The sequence below is a fragment of the Trichechus manatus genome, unplaced genomic scaffold, assembly GCF_000243295.1.
Source record: "Trichechus manatus latirostris isolate Lorelei unplaced genomic scaffold, TriManLat1.0 scaffold00046, whole genome shotgun sequence".
NCBI lineage: Eukaryota > Metazoa > Chordata > Mammalia > Sirenia > Trichechidae > Trichechus > Trichechus manatus.
In genome coordinates, this window is record NW_004443982.1 from 8,689,769 (window position 1) to 8,709,154 (window position 19,386).

At 36.4% G+C, this 19,386-nt stretch overlaps 1 protein-coding gene across 19 annotated transcripts in view; it reads right to left on the reverse strand.

Annotated features, from left to right (window-relative positions):
* The window catches only part of KDM6A (lysine demethylase 6A), a 260,874-nt gene that overhangs the window by 106,726 nt on the left and 134,762 nt on the right, over nt 1–19,386 (reverse strand). For 17 of the 19 annotated variants that reach the window (XM_004376914.2, XM_023731902.1, XM_004376913.2 and 14 more), the window contains 2 exons: nt 12,127–12,185; nt 4,582–4,702 (listed from right to left, as the gene is read on the reverse strand). In XM_004376914.2, the coding sequence (XP_004376971.1) occupies nt 4,582–4,702; nt 12,127–12,185 (180 nt within the window). Of the gene's footprint in view, nt 1–4,581; nt 4,703–12,126; nt 12,186–19,386 lie in introns of those variants that run through there. The other 2 variants (XM_012555698.2, XM_023731907.1) reach the window with 2 other exon arrangements.

Genomic DNA, 19,386 nt, shown 5'->3' on the forward strand with positions numbered 1-19,386 from the left:
TCTAATCAGACACCTGGAAATGAAATAGTACTCAAAGAGTATGGTAAACAAGAAAACAGAACTGCTATTTCACTCAGAAGTTTCCTGCCAGTTATAAAAGTAGAGGAGGGGACATGCTGGTGAACTGGGGCATTTGGAGAAGACAATTGCACTATCAGCTTGTACAGAAAAACATTCTTTTATAAGATGATGAATAAAACCAGCTTTTTCTGCCCCTTTCTATTCTTCCAGCCAGTCCTACAGAATAGGCATTTTATCACCTTATAGCTTCTTCAACACACTATGCACCTAGTAAAACGCTAACACACATGGCTCCTTTGAGTTCAACCCATTCCTCTGAACTTTATAGTTCTCATCTTCCTATTCCTTTCTATTAAACTGTTCATTCTGCACTTATCCTCTTCAACTACCAAATTATAGGGGAATGTATATTCATTGGTATGCAGCTAACTCTCCTTAGGTTCCCATAAAAAAAGGTCACCTTCTTTACCTTTAAAAATTCAGAAAAGTTCTAATATTGACATATTTTAAGGAAACCCAGCATGGTATGGATATATAAATATTAGGGATAATTTTCATTAAATACATGCATTGGCATTAACTGACTGAAGAATATGGATGTTATTACATTTGCATTAATTAGCCTCACATGAAGGAAATAACTTTAACAGTCTGCCAGGAGATGAAAATTAGAGGCATTATTTAAAATTATTTATCAAAATTAGTGTCCTTTTATTGAAGTAATAATAGAAGACTGCTTCAAATATATAATGAATGTAAGCAATTACCATTAATATCATTAAAAGATAATGAAATAAAATTCTGAATTAATTATATAGAGTTAAACTGACAACCAAACTCATCTGGGGGGATATTATCAGAAGCAGGGAAGAACAATAATAAAACGCCGCGTAGAAATGTCACCCTGGAACAGACTCTTGTTTAAGTAATATTAAACTAGTTCCTAAGTTAAGAATCGGTATCTCCACCACTCACTAAACACACAAAATTTTCAGTAGCCAATTTAATAGAAAAATAACTTGATATGATTAAAAAGTAAGCTAGGCATTAATTTCACATTTCTGAGGATAGGCAGAGTGACAAACATACAAGGATTAAATTCTGGGGTGGGAAAATGGATTTCACAAACAATATCTATAGTGGGACCAAATTAGAAAAAATTTAGATGATAAACTGAGAACTAAGGGGCTGAAAAAAAATTATTTGGCAGATACTTTCATATATATAAAATTTAACCTTTGTAACAATCTTGTGAGGTGGGTATAGTTATTCCAGTTCCACAGACACAGAGAGGATCAGAAGAATTAAGCATCTTGTCCAAAGTCACATAATTAGTTACGTGGTAGGATCAAATTTTAAAACCAAATTTGCTTACTCTGAGAGCTGTTTATACAGTACCAAAACAGGATGAGTCTGTTTCAGAGACACATTTTGCAAGAAAAGTTGTTACCAGGGATAGAAACGAAACAGGAGGCTCTGGAATGCATTTCATGTGTGGGTGAAAAGGAATCTACTAAGGAAATAAACTATTTTATTTAAATATTTTACCATCTAAAGAGCATTATATATGCTATCTCCCTCTTTGGTCATTAGAAAAGGAAATGTGGTAGAGATGACCTGATCTGCAGTAGACATATTATTCACACTGCCCTCCCCCCTGCCACACACACATACCAAAATATCCATTTTATCCCTCTTCTCCATTAGATAGGAACAGGGTATTTGGGGAATTGAACCCTGTTCAAAGAATGGGCATAAATGGTCTCCTTTGATCGAGAATAGGCTAGGAATGGTCATGTGGCCTATTTCTGGCCAATGAGATGTAAGGCTGCTGACAGCTTCTATGAAAGCACTTCTCATTCTTGAAGAGATCAACAAGAAGCCAAGATCATTCTCCTCCATGAAATCATAATAATGATCAGACATTTATTAAGTACTTACTATACGAGAGTACTACACTAAGCATCTAAGCCACTACTCTATAGCGTCTTTCTATATGAGACATGAGAAAGGAATTTCACTTTGATTGTACCTGGCACCTTATATCATCAAATAGAGCAACCAGCCTTTAGAATAAGTCAACATAGAACAAAAAAGGAAATGAATCCTTGATGAAAACTCGGAACAGCTGAATCAACCAATCCTGAAAGATGGGACTTCACACTGTATGAGCTAACTTTTTTTGTTATTTTAACCAGCCTGAGTTGGAGTTTCTGAGGTTGTAGCCTAAAGCATCTATACCAACATACTGTACTAGGAAAAAGTTTAATGAAGTAGAAAGGTTAACAGAGGTTCCACATCTATCTAGCCAGTGTACTTTAGGAAAAGGCCATCTAAGGTGAGAGGAGATTATCATTCCTTCTGATTCCTACCTTCGTTTACTCTGAATGCTAAGCATTTATAGAAACATACAGAAATACCTTCTCCTCAACTAAAAATGTTGATGCCTAAAATTCTTAAAATAGACAAGGAATACTGGAGAGAGAAGGCTTAAAAAACCAATGTCAGGATGAGATAAAAACCAAATGAGATCTCTAAACTATGAGGCAGAAAAATATCAAGGACTCCTAAAATTATTTTCTATATTCACACAAATGAACAGACATCAGAATGATATCAAGTATTTTAAATAAATGGAGAAAAGGCCCAGAAAAAGAAGGCTGCACTTACCTAAGGCAATTTGCTAAAATCACCATGACCTGAAGGTTTTTGTTAGCCTTTAACTATGTGTGAAAAAACAAAAGTTGTATACAGGAATGTTTCTGTTGAGCACGAATAAGCAGAACACTTTTAATTAGCCATGGAACACTGTCCAACACTACTTCTCTTGATTAAAGGGGTTTTTAATAACTATTACCATCTTCATGAAAATGGAGTTTTGCATCCACAGAATTATTTAAGATACTACTGTATTGATATTCAGAGATAATCACATTCCATGATTTTTGAAATTATCTGATTACTTTTTTCCCCTCAAATATATTTCCTGAGCAACATTTACCAAACTGCTACCAAAAACACACAACCTAATAGGCATGTTGTGAGAATACTGTAAAATGCTCAAGCAAATTTATTTTGTACTAGAAAACATTCTAAGATTCTTTGATGGCTAACATACACTGTGAATATCCTAGAGGAGGTTATATATGCAAGGTGGCATATCTGAACTTATTTTCCATTTCAAAACCAGACATTCCATAGTATATAGTTTGAGAAAGGCTGCTCTAAATTTGAAGAAAATTGGTAACTTCCAGGCATCCCTTATTCTCCACACTACTTACACTTAACTCTGGAGCCTATGCCTCTAACTACACTTACCTTTGACCACTATGTGATCTAAATTCTTCACAATCTACTTGTTTTAATGTTCTTGGTTATATATCTGTCTTTCATAAAATCAGCGTTTTTCTTTATAAACTCATAAAAGGTAGGAACAGTATATGTGTAATTTTCTACTTTAAAAATCTAGAACAATTAGCCACTTTTAAGTACAGCATTTTTTTTTAAACCTTTAGTAGTTCCTTATTAAACCAAAAACCAAACCCATTGCTGTCAAGTCGAACCTGACTCATAGCAACCCTATAGGACAGAGGAGAACTGCCTCACAGGTTTTCCAAGGAGAAGCTGGTAGACTCAAACTGCGGACCTTCTGGTTAGCAGCTGAGCTCTTAACCACTACAAATTACAACCCACTGTAAAGTCAGTCTTTATCATTCTCCTTTTCTTGTTATCACTCACTCGCTCTGTTTTTAAAATCAAGATAATCTGCAATGGAGATATTTAGAAAATGGCAACCATTATAGTCATAAAATTCACAAAAAACTGAAGCTTTTCCCTAGAATTTCTAATACTTTCAATTCATGCTTTTGTCGTGCAGTGAAGCGCTATTTTCAGTAAAAGCCCATTAAGACCTAAAGTGATGGTATAGACAACACAGGAATCTCAATAAAAAATGAAAAATTTGGTAACATCGAATTTCCATTAGAAGTAAGATATTTAACCAACAATACATTATCTTTTCCTAATAATGTTTATACTCACGAAGCAATAGTCCAAATGCCTTGCAGAGCACTCTTTTTTATAATTTTAATATGAGAGGAGCCCTGCTGGTAGAGGTGGACAGATTTCTAGTAAACCCATGCAAACGAATGGCCAATGATTAGGTCACAGACACAGCATCATTAAGCAGCTGCTTCTGACCTCTGTAGTGGACAGTCACTTACAGGGGAGTGATTTAGATGTTCAAACTGAGATTGAAACTTTTACCCTTTCCTGATGATAGACCTCAGTTAAAATTTAAAAACAAACAAACAAACAAATATGAAATTAGTTACCACACAAGTCTTAGCATCATAACTACTTTGTACTCTGAAACTCAATCTTAGGTATCTTCCAGTTCATACCTGATAAACAGTTCTGTCATCTAAATTTTCAAATTTTCTTTTAAAGTGCTAATACAAAGTCCAACATTTCTCAGTGCTCTATTTAACAAACAACAACAAAAAAAAAAAAAACCCATAAAAATGAACATCGTATCTTGAAAAAAACCCAACAACCTACCTTTAAACTAGACTCATAGTCTGTGTTCACTTTGAACATAAGCCCAAGTCGTAAATGAATTTCCTTGGCTCGACAAAAGCTGGGATCAACATAAAGCACCTCCTGAAATGCTTTAATTGCCCTGAAAGAATATAGACATAAGATATCTTAACTTTTTAACACTTGCATGAATTTTTGCTTGGTAGTACAGTAAAACTTCTGTTTTATGCAATACTGTTTTAAAGGAAAAGTCAGTTTTATAAAAATGACATGAATGAATAAATATTAAAAAAAAAGATTGGAAAGGTGCTCTTGGGTCTTTTATATAACTGAACTGTATAATCTAACTTAACATAAAGGGAGAAGAGGAAGATCAGTTGAATTTATTCACAATTATTAAAACAGTATTTTATGGTTCAGTAAAATTCTCAGTGTAAATAACTGATTTCATTTTTGCCAGAATTTCTAGGGAGATCGGGAGGATAGGTAGGTTTTGTATTTAAAGGAAGAGGGATGAATCCTGTTTCTAGTATGCTCCGTATGTCTTTCATACTTAGGTTTAAAACCCATGTGGACCTTATTTTTGTACACAGTGTGAGGCAGGGGTCAGTTTTCATTTTTTGCATGCATATATACAATAGTCCCTGTTACTATTTGTGGAAAAGATCATCCTTACCCTACAGCTTTGCAGTACAACCTTTGTCCTAAACCAAATGTCCATATTCATGTGGGTCTGTTTCTGGGTTCTCTATTCCATTTTACTTTCCACTGATCTATCAGTTTATCTTTGCCCCAAATTCACATTCTATCTTTTATAACAGGTGTTGATTACCAGTAGAACAAATGTTACTTAATATATGTTTATGTTCTTTAATTTAATCATGTAAATGTATTTCCTATTCAAAATGAATATTAAAATAATGACAAAAATGTCTATTATAAAAGAAAAACAGAAGTGGAAGACAGAAAAAGGAAAGGAGAGAGAACAGTTAGGAAAGAAAAAAGAGTTAAGAAAGGGTGTGTGAGGGAGAGAAGGAGGAGGAGCACAGAGCATCAATAACAACCCCTCAAGAGAAATATTAATTCCTACTATCTCTCTTTTCTATTTCCAGCCTTTTCCCCCTAAATCTACTATTTGTATGTTTTATTCCATAGGTGTCTTAGTACAGACATCTTATCCATTTAGTTCACAGTGTCACACAGGTACGAACAAACATGGGTTCAGTCTAATAAATTCATCAGGTGTGTAAACACACTGGAAATGAAGAAAGAACTATTAACCAATAAGCAAAAACACATGCTCCAAAACACACTATGTTTACTCCAGGACTTCGAACCAGTTCAGTCTTAGCTGATGAAGCAAAACTGTGACAGACCTGAATTTTTTTTTAATTTGGGTCATCTAAAACCACAATCGGAATGGGAAAAATTGTGGGTCGAAGCCCTGGAATGGGAAACTCAGAAGAGGTGTAGTGAACCCTCTCAGGGGCCTGATACGTGAGACTGGATTATTGCCAGGTCTGAGGAGTGTGACACACATTCAAAGTGACCACCACTTTGAGCAGCGCATCACTGTTTCTGACTGCGCAAAATCCGAGGGCCAAGAGATTTGATTGTTATGGGAATACACTGCCCTTGTTTTCTAAGAGGGAGAGTAAGTTTCTATCAGGGCTTCCATCTGTAATTCTTCCTGTTCTGGTTATGGTTCCAGTTCACATAAATTTTAAAAACTCGGGTCTGTTCTAGTTTTGCTTCCTCAGCCATGACTGAATTGGGAAGAACTGGTTCGAAGCCTTGGTTTACTCTTTAAGGACTTTAAAAGTGCCCATGACAAGGCTGTGGCCAATATATATCTAATCATCGAGGTTTCCTGATTTTTGTCCCAAAGTTCACCTCAAATTCAATTATCTTGTAAACTCAATCTTCAATAGCTCATTACTATATTACTGAAACAGAGTCCTTAAGGACAGACTTTCCTTGCTCTGCTCTGGCTTGCATATATTTCCTCAAACATGTGGTTCCTGTGATTGCCTAATCATCATATTATAAATCAAATCTCCATGTAACATTTAAGATCTACCACTCCAGTTATGCCCTAACATTCCTTCTCCTCAGCCGTGAACTGACTTATCTCAGGAATGTCTTTATGGCAAATACTGACCCTCTTGGAGGCACTGCTTCTCTCCTTACTATGTTCTCACCTGGAATATTTTCATTCTTCTGGTTCACTCTAAATCCACTACTATCTTCCAGGCTCACCACCCAAACTCAAAACCAACTACTATTTTGCTAAGTGTTAACTGGCAGTTGGTGGTCTACCCTATAATCAAATCATTTTATTTTTTATCTACTGGTGTACTGTCTCTAGTTTTTCTAGCTAGTTTTTCCAAGTCTAGACCCTGAGGTCTAGATTCTTCTTTAATTTTTTAAATAATTCAGTAAAAGATTTAAGTTTAAAAGATGTTTACTGATGCCATTACTTTTACAGTTAGCTGTCTGGACTTCTTGCTGGAAGGGGGGGGGAGCGTGAGGAGGGTGGGCTCCACAGTCTCTTCACTAATCAGTTCCACTCATCTAACACAAAATACATCAAACATCTAAGTTCATTTTCTTTTCTAAACTTTTAGCCCATCTTTCTCTCCTGTATGCTTCTTCAGTTTTCCCCACCCATGGCAAAAAAGAGAGAGGGGGGAAATCTTGAACATCATTTTACTTCATCCATATCTCACCAAACTGCATGTAGCCAGAACATCATCTCTGAAGCACAAGCTAGACTAAACCACCAACACACAGAATTTCTGCTATGACTGACAGAGAATTTTAGAACATGAGAAAGAGTTACCAAAAACTACAAAATACTTTTATGATACAATACCTGGAAAGGTTTACAGTTTTCAAATACGTAAAGCATATTTGCAACTGAAACAAACATATTGCAGTGTATATCACTGGCATTTTTTTCCCCCTTAAATCTAAAAAAAGTTCTCTAGGGTTAATAAAGCTGAGTCTGGAGATTTCCCTCAGAAATAGCTGAAGAGACAGATGATCTAATTCCACAAAATTTCATAGTAATGAAAGAGAGAATACAGTAGCTTTATCAGTAATAATGTATACATATTCATTCACACACACACACACACACACACACATACGTATTAGGAAATTTAAAGGTTTTTTTCTAAATGAGACAACTAGAGAAAGTTGATGAAGTAATCAAAAAGACACATTGGTAAGATTTCAAAAGGTGGAGATGGAAGGAAAGGCACACCAAATACAGCATGAACAAAGTCGTTTTAAAGGAAATTTTAGTACAGTGTGACTGGCACAAAGAGTACATTTAGTGGAGTAGTAAGACTAGAATGATCATTTATAGTTGAATCAGAGAGGATCTTAAATGTGAGGCTAAGTTAGAACTATCATGCGTTCGGGTATTCACATTTACATTTGCTAGTATCACTTTTCTTGTCTCTTTTGTTCTTTCTCTAGCCAAATACTCTTCATTTCATCATTCCAGGCAATGGGAAACTTTTATTCCTCTCCTACTGCAAGAATCAAGATTTATGTTTTTATCCTTAATTTCCCTGAGGCTTAATTAATCAAAGCTCTTCCAAACTCTCTCAAGCAATCTATGTGTCACTGGAAAGCATAACTTTAGCAGAACTGCCTTAGTGATGAGCTAGTTTTTTTGTTGTTGTTTTTTTTCCAAAATAAAAGTATACATAATAAACTCATCATATGCTGACACGAACTGTTCGGTTTTAATGGAAATATACTTCGGTCTAAGAGCATTAGCTTGCATTATTATAACTCATAAATATATAAGTATTTAAATATTAGATTTTTGCCAGTCTCCATGACAGACATGCCTCAGAATCAATGGTATCACAACTACATTAGGTTTATGTTCACATTATTATTCTCTTTCATTCCATCTAAAAGCTTTAAGTCAGTTCTAAAATCACTATTCTCTTTTTCCTTACTGCACCCAAAGCAGTGACTATACCAGAGAGCAGATTTTTACATTCCTAAGAACACTTATGATTGGTACAGTGCTATGGAAATGAATCCGAAAGAAACTTTACACTAACTTACCAAGATTCTACACTTCCAGCATAGAGTTTTATGTATTTCTTAGATTTGCCACATAAGATCATCCTGATACTCATCAACGGAAAGAATACAAAAGGTTACAAATCAAGACAGGACTGATGAGGATTTTAGGGAGACTTAGAGATATGGCTATACGTTATACTAGGAGGGTAATTTTATTCTGTTTCCTTCAAAAGAGTTTTTTTCCTCAACTATCTTTTTCTGTCAGTCTTAACTTTTCTCTTTTGTACGATGTAGAGAGATATATAGATTTAAAAATCTGTATCACAGATTTAAAGGTAAGGAGAATCTCAGTTCAAGGTACCCCTGGCGATTAATCACCTTCATGAACAAGAAGGATATGGGCATGTGTGCGTATGTAAAGGAATGGCTTGTTAAGAGACCGATTTCTAGCTCTCTGCTACCTATATTTTACTTGTGCATCTATGTCTTCCTTTCTCCTCCTGGGCATCTTTCTTTAAGTTTGGTCCCAGAGTATTGAACAGGATAATGGTAAAGTTTAATAATCATGGTAAATCCAAACAGTATGTTAACAGTTGCTCTAATGTGCTACTTTCTGGCATGGGCTCCTCTGTCTAAGAAAAAGAGGCTACAACTGAAACTGGAAAAATTGACCAAATAATTGAACGGATTTAGAGGTTGATCAATAAATCCACTCTTACTGAAAAAATGGGTACATAATATGACAGAAGACAAACAGGCTGACAGATAACACTATAGCTAATAAAACTGCACTTAATAATATATTAGCTTGCCATCACTAATTCCTACACAGGTTGGTTTCACACATTATAAAATACTTAATTTTGTCAAAAATCCACAAGTACCAGTTGTCAAATATCTAATTTTACTTAAATTATAAATGTATCAGAGACACAACCCTCTGAAACATCGTAGGCAGATTCTCTGTGCTGACAATAACAAAATAAAAAAGACATACCACACTCTTCTCTAGAAACATTTTCAACAAACCCAAAGAATTTGACATGCTAAAAAAAGGCCTCATCTCAGCAATTAATAGTTATCCATAAATAACCCTTTATGCAAATGTAGTTTTAACATAAGGTAAGTCATATCAACTACGGCTGTACTCTAAAACCCTTACCAAGCAACTACTCCAGGCTTTCGAATTTTGTGGCTGTTCAAAAAACAGTAAGATAAGTTAAAGGAGAAATTTGGGGTACCAAGTTTGTAAAAAAAAAAACATTTGAACAACAAGACAGAAACCACACAGCCAGGGTTAATTCATAGACAGGGTGTGATTGTGAGATTTGTCATTTTAGGAAGCAGCTACAAAGTTGAAACTCAAGACATGAGAAAATGGTGGTGACCAGGACAGGATCAACAGAGCAGAGGGCACCAATTAATTCAGACATTGCACTGTCCTTGTATTATTCAGTTTCTTTGCTTAGGTCAACTGACACATATAGAAATCATATACAGATTAGGAAACAAACGATACAATAGTTTTCCATAGTTACCAGACCTCCTAACTTAACAGTCACATACATATTAAAGGAATCAATATCCTGAACTGATGATGGCTTCACCTCACTACTGATTTTATGTTCATCTCTTCAATCTATAGGGAGCTCACAAGTTATCACAGACATGTGAGAATTAGCTGGTATGAGGTATACATTTCCATTCTTAAAGTGTAGAGTTTCTTGCCTGGGCTTCACCTAAATTATTTCTGCCTGGCTATAAAAATTGTATCAATGTGCCCAGGAGAATAATACAAAAACTGATTAAAATATTAACCACCTTTCAATCTTCAGACTTGGGGGCACAGTACAATAGAAAAAATATTAAATTGGGGAATCTGAGCATAAGCTTGTTTCTGCCACTAATTAAACAGTTATGTAATACTAGTTAAACACATACACACATGTAATGCACGCGCGCACACGCGCACACACACACACCTCTCTGTTTCCCCAGCTACAAAATTAAGGGAAAAAACTAAGTTATTTCTAAAACCACCTTTAGTTAAAAAAAATTTAGAATTGTGAATTCGATGAATAGTATCTTGAAGAAGCTGAAAGAGATTTTAAACAGCTCCAGTCTATTCTAGGTTTTAAATATGATGCACTGGACATGAAGTTAGGACGCTTAAGTTAAGCTTGCCCTAAAACAATGGATAATTTAAGAGAAAAAAAAACAGAAAGCTTCTTTATAAAGATCAATTATAGCTTTGTACAGTTTACAAAGAAAATCAGAGATCTGAATGATCACAAAACTATATATCCACACAGGTGTTCTCTAATAATGCAGTTCAATATATGATCAAAAATCAACAGGCCCAAAAGCAAAGAGGGAAGAACAGACACTAGGAAACGCCATTCATGTCTAAAGGATCATCTTTAGGATAACCATTTCATAATCACTGCTAATACATATTTAAAAGCTCTGTGATAAATTTCAGAGTATCCAACAGATGTATGACAGAGTTGTAACCTTTGGCAAAACACTCTACCACCTTCCATTGGACACCTGCAGCATTCACTCAGCTTAAAATTATGGGGAACAGAAGGGACTCTGACAAAGTAAGATACACTTCAAAATAACAAATGTCTACATGGGGCTTTACAGTTTACAAAATGTACATTATCTCACTTGATCATCAAAATTGTGTTAAGTAGAAAAGGTATGTGATTGCAATATACTTGTTTTTTTTTTTTAAAAAAAAACAGACCTAAGGATGCTATTTAATTCAAGATCAAACTAAGTGGCAGGACTGGGACCAGAATATTGATCCTCCAACTCCAAATTCTATGTTCCTTTCATTACAGCATGCTATTGTCTTGTCTGGTAAAAAGAAAAACAATAATGGTGCAAAGGCCATAATAACAGGGCCCTATACTTTACAGCTATAAAATCTTATATATTACTATCATATTTAATCTCTGATTCTGAAGGTAGTACCATTATTCCAATTTTACAGAAGAGAGAACTGGGAGTTTATAATATTGGAAATTGAAAAGTACTAGCAGGTGTGCACGGTGTAGGGACAGGAGGGAAGGGTGCATTTGATCTGTCTTGATGTCTGAGAAGGTAAAACTACTGGTACTCATAGATCATTCACTCACAGATCTTGAGATTTTAAATGAGCAGCATACTCATTCCCCAATTCAAATAACCTGGGGTAGTCCTCCTGCTCCACATGAATGACTGAGAAATTCCAAAAAGCTTTCTAATCTAAGCCTTCTTTAACCAGAATCTTATACCAGATTACCTTAGGAACATACTGAACTCGAAAAATCTAAGGTGGGTCAATACATCTGAAGGAACAATCTAATCATTTAAACTTCTACTAATGAAAAATGTAGGTTCACTGACATTAAAATATTTTGTGTTTATTACACACACACACACACACACTCGTACTCATGTACACAAACAAAAACAAGCCACTTAATGGAAACAACTGGCGTTATTAGTTTTATGTCAACTTACCACTGAAATGCATTGTAATGGAAGTAGACCAAACCAAGACCATATAAAAAGGCAGCATTCTGTAAAGAAAGAGGAAAAGGGGCTTTTAGGAAAAGCATTTATATCTAATGCATATGATGTTATTAATATATAGTACCCAAAAGTTCTTAAACTCTATCATTCAGTACAATATATTTACAACAATACTTTTAAAATACTAAAATCACAACGATGAGTAAGCAGATGGCATAGAATTCAATCGACTTGGAGAGATACTCCTAGTCTCTTTTCAATCAAACCTGCTCTGAAATCAAACATTTACCAGCAGAATTCTATGGAGCAAATCTAAAACCAAAATGTATTACTGGGGGATAAGAAAATGCTAGGACTACACTATCCTGTTCTCTCATTGGCATCTGTATTCTTTCTCTAGTTCTCTCTGCTTCCTTCTTGAACTGGATTTAATTTTATATTCGGTGTTGCCAGGAAGGTAGTTAGAATTCAAAGGAGATGTACCATATAAACCTAGAACAAATGCTGGTATTAAAAAAAAAAAAAAAAAACTCACATGCCAAACCTTTATCTAGCCGCTTCTGTTTTGGGCTTTATTACTGATTCTTTTTGCAGCACAAAACAGAAAGATGCCAATACTTAATCCAGGCTCATTTTGACCACTGGCCTCGAAATAAGAACTAGCCATTCCTGTCTTTCAAAAACGGCAAGCATTTGCATACCTACTACGTGTTGTATCAAAAATCAACTAAATCTGTTTTAGCAAATCTTCCCCACTAAAAAAAAAAGTTTTCACACTGATCCTTGTGCACAAGTTTTATTTAAACCTATATTCTAGACTTTAAAAAAAAAAACAAACTAATATTAAAATGCTTCCACCATACTGTCTTAGGTTGCATTTCCCAGAAGCCTATTTGGGAAGTTACTAAGAAACACTAGCAGAAGAGTGGGGAAGTGAGACAGAGAAGGTCAGTAAGCCAATAAAAAGTGCATTATCGAGCCACACTGCTATAGGCAGCTGGAACTCAATCCTGCTTGGGTTCTCTGGGAGACCATGTAAAACATTCCTCAGAGTCATCTTGCCCTAGGGATAAGGGAGTGTCATGGATTAAACTGTGTCCTCCCAAAATATGTGTCAACTTGGCTAGGTTAGGGATAAGGGAGTGTCATGGATTAAACTGTGTCCTCCCAAAATATGTGTCAACTTGGCTAGGTCATGATTACCAATATTGTGTGATTATCCACCACTTTGTCATCTGATGTGATTTTCCTATGTGCAGTAAATCCTACCTCTATGATGTTAAGAGGCAGGATCAGTGGCAGTTATGTTAATGATGCAGGACTCAACCTACAAGATTAGGTTGTGTCTTAAGTCAATCTTTTTCAAGATATAAAAGAAACAAACAGAGAGACATGGGGACCTCATACCACCAAGAAACAAGAGCCAGGAGAATAGCACGTCCTTTGGTCCCTGTGCTGAGAAGCTCCCAGACCAGGGGAAGATTGATGACAAGGACCTTCTCCCAGAGCAGACAGAGAGAGAAAACCATCTGCTGGAGTTGGCACCCTGAATTCGGACTTCTAGTCTCCTAAACTGTGAGAGAATAGACTTCTGTCAAAGCCATCCACTTGTGGTATTTCTGTTACAGCAGCACTAGATAACTAAGACAGGGAGATAGGGTACTTATCCCAAAACTGCTATCACTAACAAAATATAAACAGGTAACTTTTTTTTTTTTTGTGGAGATATATATAACAAAAAAATTGTCATTTTAACCATTACATTACATTCACCATGTTGTGCAACCATCACCCCTAATCTATTTCCAAAAGTTCTCCATCACCTTAAACAGAAACTCAGTACCCCTTAAGCAATAACTCTCCACCTCCCCCAGCCCCCAATAACTGCTAATAAACTTCAGTCTCTATGCATTTGCCTATTCTAGATATTTTATATAAGTGGGATCATATAATATCTGTCCTTCATTTCAGATTTATTTCACTCAGTATAATGTTTTCAAGGCTCATTCATGGCATAGCATGATCAGAACTTCATTTCTCTTAATGGTTGAATAATATTCCACTGTATGGACATACTACATTTTGTTTATCCAATCATCTGTTGATGGACACTTGGGTTGTTTCTACCCCTTGACTATCATAATGTAGTGAACACTGGTGTATAAATATTTGTTTGGCTCCCTGCTTTCAAGTGCTAGGTGACTTTTTGGTATGTAATGATTTTTAATACTAAAATTTGTTCTAGGATTATATTGTGCTTTTCCTTTGAATTTTAACTACCTTTCTGGAAACACTGAAAAATGTTTCCTAAGTCCATCTTAAAATGTAATAAATATGGTAATTTAATTTCATTAACTCCTCATAATTCCATTTTCCAAATGAGGAAATTATATGCTACAGGGTACTCACAAATTTGGGGATGCACAAAGGTCTCTGACAGCAATTCTTTCAAAAGTTCTTATTTGATTTTTAATTCCGCTGGAACTTTTTAAAATTAGAACCATTTATTTGCTGCCTCCTCCTTCCCCTGCCCCACCCCCCGCAAAAAAAGTTGAGCAAACGTTTACTAGGTGCTACAGACAGTACAAGGGTTGAAAAGCCAAACTGACTAAAATATACTTCCCCTACTCTCAAGAAGAAAACGCTGGTGGCGTAGTGGTTAACTGCTACGGTTGCTAACCAAAAGGTCAGCAATTGCAAATTCACCAGGTGCTCCTTGGAAACTCTATGGGGGCAGTTCTACTCTATCCTATAGGGTCGCTCTGAGTCGGAATCGACAGCAATAGATTTGGTTCGGTTTTCTGGCTCTCAAGAAATACGCAATCTAGTGAGGGGGGAAAAAAAAACGATATTCTGAATGCAGGAGTAGTTAATTCAGTGTCATAAAGTGTTCAACCTAAGAAGTCAAGATGTGAAAGATTAAAGGTCTTCTTTTTCTGGGGGGAGCATGGGTTGGGTAACAACAGATAACATCTTTTGGTAATTACTCAGATAAGGTGGTATTGGGTATGGTAGAAACGTGATTTTACTGAGGGGCATTTACTGCTTTCATGACACACACAATTTGCATTCTCCCACTGTGCTTACTTTGTTCATACTTCATCCTTCCCCCCTCTAGGAAATCTTATCCCCACCCCTGTCACCCTATAAATTCTATCGATTACTCCAAGATCCATTTTAAATATCACCTTTCCCAGGAAACTTTGCTGCTTCTCCACCTCCAACCAGAGGTGCTCTTTCTCATCTCTGAATTTGCCCTTAGTGCAATATCTCTATCATATGGCATTATTATAAAACTTTAATTTATGCAAAATGATAACATTTGTCATCTTTAAAAGGTTCTAACAACCCTATGAAATGGAGGTTGTTTTTGTGTGCCGTCAAGTTGATCAGGACTCATAGAGACCCTAGAGGTCAGAGAAGAATCGCCCGATAGGGTTTACAAAAGCAGACTGCCAACATCTTTCTCCCTCGGAGTCGCTGGTGAGTTTGAACTGCTGACCTTTCGGTTAGCAGCTGAGCACTTGACCACTGTGCCACCGGCGGGGGGGGCCTTCATTTATAGAATGAAAAAACTAAAGAATCAGAGACATTAAGCAACTTGCTCAAGGAGACAGGTACTAAGCAGAAGGCATAGGAACTGAATCTAGTAGGTTGACTTATTCTTAACCACCATTTTCTTTGTTGTTTTGTTATTTGTATAGTATTGGCAAAATCCTACCCCATCAGACAAAAATACCACAAAGGCAGGGGCGCTAATCATCTGTGTATCCCCTATTATCACCTACCACAGTACCTTGTGTATAGTAGATGTCCAAACAAAAGTTTACTAAATTGAGTCACCCAGTATTAAGTTTGTGTGCTCAGCTCCCTGGATGACACAGAATTAGTATAAGGCATGGTCCCCTTATCTATTTGCTAGGAGCTTATAAATCTTGGGAAGTCCTGGTGGCGTAGTGGTTAAGTGCTATGGCTGCTAACCAAAAGGTCAGCAGTTCAAATCCACCAGGCGCTCCTTGGAAACTCTATGGGGCAGTTCTACTCTGTCCTATAGGGTCGCTATGAGTCGGAATCGACTCATTGGCAATGGGTTTTTGGTTTTATAAATCTTGACGAGGAGTGAAGTCTCATTTTTTACATAACAGCAAACAACAGTAATTCAAATATGTAAACACCCTGTATGAGTCATAGACGTTACAGGCACAGGGAAGATAAAACCAAAGAACCAAACCCATTAGTCCTTCAGTCTAATTTTAAGAAAATTAAAGACGAGAACCTGCATTCAGGGCTCCTCCTCAGTAAGGGACATCCCCAGTCTTGTGCAGCTCTCAGCTATTTTCACTGTCTCAGCATTTGCCGGCTCTGTTCTTATTAAAATGTTGCCAGTATTCCAACTTTACTGTTTTGTACATTTTTAATATCAACTATGGCCAAGCTAAGCTTCCTGCCTGAGTGATTCAAGCTATCTCCTGGTACCAGTTACTGTTTTGGAAATCCTAGTTACAAAGTTGCATAGGTTTTTGAATAGTCTGTCCATACTCTTTTTCTTCATAAGTCTTGTTACTATTTTTTTAATGAATTTAGGAAGTTTTTTTTTTTTTTAAGGCAAGTATCACCACTATTTATTTCCAAAATTTTTCACCACTCCAAACAGAAACTCTGTACCAATTATGCAATAATTCCACAGCTCCCCCACCCCTCAGCCCCTGGTAACCATTAATCTACTTCCTCCCTCTACACATTTGCCCTTTCTAGATATTTCATACAAGTGGGATCATACAATATCTATCTTTTGTGTCTCACTTATTTCTCTCAGCATAATGTTTTCAAGGTTCATCCATGTTATAGCATATATCACAGCTTCATTTCTCTTTATGGCTGAATTATTCCGTTGTATGTCTCCACCATGTTTTGTTTATCCATTCATCTGCTGATGGACACTTAGGTTGTTTCCACCCCTTGGCTACTGTGAAAATGCTGCAATAAACATCGATATACAAGTATCTGTTTGAGTCCTGCTTTCAATTCTTGGTTATATACCGAGGCATGGAATTTCTGGGTCCTATGCTAATTCTATGTTTAACTTTTTTAGGAACTGCCAAATTTTTCCACAGTGGCTGTACCAAATTACATTTCCACCAGCAATGTACAAGGCAATGTACAGGGGTTCCAGTTTTTCCACAGTCTCTTCAACACTTCTTATTTTCCATTTTCTTCTTTCTTTTAATAAAAACCATTCTAGTGGGTGTGAAGCCCTGTTATTTTTAGTGTTTTAATTTTTTTATAGTATCTGAGGATTATCAAGAATTTTACGTATCATGCTGTAATTGAAATGATGCTTATTGGTGGGAGGAAGTGAGAAAAGAAAGGTAGGCCTACTTTTTGGCTTGGTCAACTAGTGAGACTGTTACCACTATCTAAAATCTACAGTACCATTAGAACATCAGATTCTGTTGTTCGTTATAAGATTTATGAAGTTTGAGGTTTTTGTAGCATGTTCAACAGATGGAGGTAAGCAGTAGGCACTTGGAAATTTATGCTGGAGCCTCTGGAATGCCTTCATAACCTTTATTTTTTCCCCCTTTTGGTTCCCAGTAGAGTGAATAGCAGACTTTTTAGACTGTGTATCACTGGCTATGTGAATTAGTATCAGAGCACAATAAAATTAAGATACTTAGTATTTTCTAATAGTTTGACATGGTTTTATTGTTTAATAAGATCCCTGCATAAATATATGATTGTCTCCAAAGATGCTTACTTAGGTGTGGGATGCTGAGTAGTGGTGTTACAATCAAATTGTTATTCTACCCAGAGATAGACAACATTGTGACAATGCCTTGATAATCTCATCCTTTAGAAATTAATTAGTTGCACTTAATGACAACCTTCGGCTTAGGTCTTGTCTAATAAAAGTTTTAGAAGCCTTAACATTACTTTTACTAACGTTCCCTTACGTTAATTCTACCTTCCCTTTGTCTGGGAAACAGCTGCCTTCTTATTGTTGCTGCTTAGGTCTAAACTTTCCTCTAAACCATGGCAGATAGAAAATACCCTTGCCCTCAAAGGAGGACCAGTGTTCAGCTCTTAAGCTTATTGGGACTTTACTGCTGTCTTTAAATGTTCACTTTTCTTTAAAATAGTGAAATGTCATGACTGTCACTCCAGCCCCTGCCCAATCTAATTTTTACATAGGATTGCTGCTTGTCACTCTGGTGACCATGAAAGAAAAAGGATGGGAGACAATTAATGCAAACAAAGCAAAAGCTTTCCTAGAAACCCCATGGTCAAAATCTGCTTGTCTTAATAGAATTGTGTCACATTGCCAGCTTTTTCTCACTGGAATGTGGTCAGGAAGGAAGGGGGTTGCGCAGCCAACCAACAGTGTCTTCCATGGATTTCACAGATTGAAGAAAATTTGGCAGGCAGAAGGTCTGACATAAGGTTGCTAGCTTTTTATTTCATCTTTGTTGTTCTAAAGCTCACTGTTTTTGTCTAATTTAATATATCACTCTTGCTTTCCAATCCACTTTTACATACGTATGTTCACGAAAATGGAAGCAGAGCCCTTAATGCCCTTTCCTGAAATTTGGAAATAATCTGGGGAAAATGAGAGAAGCTGAGGAAAGCTCCTCTCCCCCATTTCTTGCTGCTTTTTATACTATCTCCCTATGGGGCTGGAAGGAAATCAAGCTAGCAGTGTCTTTAGAGGAATGCAGATTGCTCCTCTCTCACACCTGCGGATATACAGCCTAGAGCCCTGATTATGGAGCATAGGGCATTCAGGAATTTCTCTAAGAGCTATGTTGGGGTTCAGTGAAAATACCACTGTGAACTCTGGTATTGGTGAACTGCTAACTTGACAGTAACTTTACTGTAGGCCCAGTATAAGAACCCTCAGTGTAAACTGACAGTGATTACATCAAGTTATAATTTCTTAATTTGAAATTGTGATGAGTACTATAATACAGGCTAGGCCAGAGGCTGGCAAACTTTTTTAGTAAAGGACCAGATAATAAATAGATGGGATTTAGCCAATACACAAATAACAGGTTTTGTGAGCCCTGTTGCAGCTACTCAACTCTGCCCTTGTAGCTGAAAGCAGCCATGGACAACATAAACAAATGAGCCATGACTGAGTTCCAATAAAACTTTAGAAAAACAGGTGGCTGGCCGGATTTGGCCCGTGGTCCATAGTTTACCAACCCTTGATATAGGTTCTTTAACCTCTAATGGTTTGGATTGTTGCAG